This window comes from Moschus berezovskii, chromosome 14, assembly GCF_049115385.1.
Source record: "Moschus berezovskii isolate FMDL1 chromosome 14, NW_MosBer_1.0, whole genome shotgun sequence".
NCBI lineage: Eukaryota > Metazoa > Chordata > Mammalia > Artiodactyla > Moschidae > Moschus > Moschus berezovskii.
This window is the reverse complement of record NC_142473.1, coordinates 54,622,210-54,624,198: the sequence shown is the minus strand read 5'-3', so window position 1 is coordinate 54,624,198 and position 1,989 is coordinate 54,622,210. Positions and strand designations below refer to the sequence as shown.

Sequence of the window (1,989 nt, the reverse complement as noted above, 5' to 3'; positions counted from 1 at the left end):
TTGGTGGCTGCCTGGAGTAAAAACTCAAACTCCTTATCATGACATAAGGCCTCTTATCATCTGGTCTTTACTTATCCACCTGCCGACCCACCCTCACTTCCCACCAGACCCCCGGGCTCCCTCTGTGAGGGCTGCCGTGGAATTTCTGATCTCTATGCATGCCTCTGTGGCTCACCATGCTGTTCCTCTGGCCTAGAGTCCCTTTTTTCTCTCCATCTCCTTCCTCTCCTGCAAACACCCTACCTTATCCTTCAAACACAAGCCAGATTCACCTTCTCTGTGGAGTGTTCCATGTCAGTGATTGCCCTTCCTATATGTTTCCAGGAATTTTGTTCATAAAGCTATTATTGACCATTACATGCCTTTACATGCTAGATTGGGACCTCTTTCAGGGGAGAAACCAACTTTTTTCTTTCTTTTCAAGTGTGTGGCTAACATGATGTATACTAGATGTCTTGTGAATGAATGAATGAAAATTACATGTAGAAAGAAGGGGAGAAAATTGAGAAACCAGTGACAGAAGCTTATTTTGAAGTTGGTTACTGTGGAACTCTGGATGAATAGCCAGGTTTCAGAATATGCTTAGAAGATTCTCAAAGATGACTGTGGACAGCCAAAGCCAACATACAGCAGGGATGGATCACTTGCACATTTACCTACGTGAAAGAGAGAGTGATTAGGGCCTACAAGTCATGGGGAGTCAGGCAGGAAGCTCCCTATGTGAGGGTGGGGGCTGGAGCTTCTCACCGGAGCCCTGGTGTTGTGCCCGTTGGAAGAGAGTTGCCAGGTGCTGCCTGATTTCCTTGGTCCTGGCCCCGTAGATGATGGGATTGACCAGACATGGAAGCAGCAGGTAGAAGGCGCTGAGCAGGTTGTGCACATCCTGGGAGGCAGCGCGGGCCACGCGGTAGACGATGGATGAGGACATGGTGGACGAATAGACGGTGAAGATGACCAGCAGGTGGGAGCCGCAGGTGTTCAGGGCCTTGGAACGCGCTCTGCCTGATGAAATTCGAAAGGCAGCATGGATGATGCGGGAGTAGGAGGCTCCGAGCAGCAGCATGTCCAGGACTCTGTTGAAGATGCGGACAGTGAGCCCCACTGTCTTGTTTAGGGAGATATCTCCACAGGAGAGCTTCATGAGGGCCATGTGCTCACAGGCAAAGTGATGGATCACGTCTGAGCGGCAGAAACGAACCCTGGAGGCCAGCCCCACCACTGGAGCAACGATGCAAGTGCTCCTGGTGGCTGCTGCCCCCAGCAGGCCAGCCAGCAACTGGTCTGTCACTATCTCTGGGTAGCGGAGAGGGTAGCAGATGGCAACATAGCGGTCCAGGGCCATGACCAGGAGGATGTTGCAGTCAAAGACAATGAGGAAGTAGATGCAGAACATCTGGACCAGACAACGAGCCAGGGAGATGCGGCTGAATCGGGAGGAGAAACTGAGCAGCATGGCAGGCACCACGGTGGTGGCGGCACAGATGTTGACAGCCAGGAGCAGGGCTATGAGCAGGTACATGGGCTGGTGTAGGCTCCTCTGGGCCACCACCGTGTGGATGACCAGGGCGTTGGCAGAGACAATCACCAGGTAGATGCTGAGGAAGGGCAGCACCAGGAGGGCTCGGGACTCCTTCAGCCCTGGGAAGCCCAGCAGGACGAAGCTGGTATAGGACAGGTTGGAGCTGCTATTGGTCCACGATGACATCTTCCCCGGGGAGTGGGATGGCTCTGGGGAGAAAAGAGAGGCAGGAGGCCTGCTTTCTGCACCCACTAGGGCTTACCCCAGCTTTCCTAGGCTTTGATCTTCATGAATCTCCAATATCCCTAGAGAAAAAAATGACAGACTAAAGCTCATTATTTAATGAGATATGGATCTGTAGATAAATCTTTGCATTTCAAATAAATTCTTCAGGGTATATATTAGATATAGAATTATTGTATCATATAATATGAACATTTATGAAGGTGCAAGCAGATTTCCAAGAAAAT

The 1,989-nt window shown here is 50.9% G+C and overlaps 1 protein-coding gene across 1 annotated transcript; it reads right to left on the bottom strand.

Annotated features, from left to right (window-relative positions):
* Positions 1 to 700: 700 nt before the first annotated feature.
* On the bottom strand, positions 701 to 1,720 carry LOC129553652 (olfactory receptor 52K1-like). Its single transcript, XM_055422426.2, has one exon. It carries the CDS (start codon positions 1,703 to 1,705, stop codon positions 701 to 703), a length of 1,005 nt encoding a protein of 334 aa, XP_055278401.2. The 5' UTR covers positions 1,706 to 1,720.
* Between the last annotated feature and the right edge of the window lie 269 nt (positions 1,721 to 1,989).

Bases quoted from the DNA above. Each gene is read 5' to 3' on its own strand.
- LOC129553652 (XM_055422426.2), bottom strand. From the start codon at position 1,705: ATGTCATCGTGGACCAATAGCAGCTCCAACCTGTCCTATACCAGCTTC.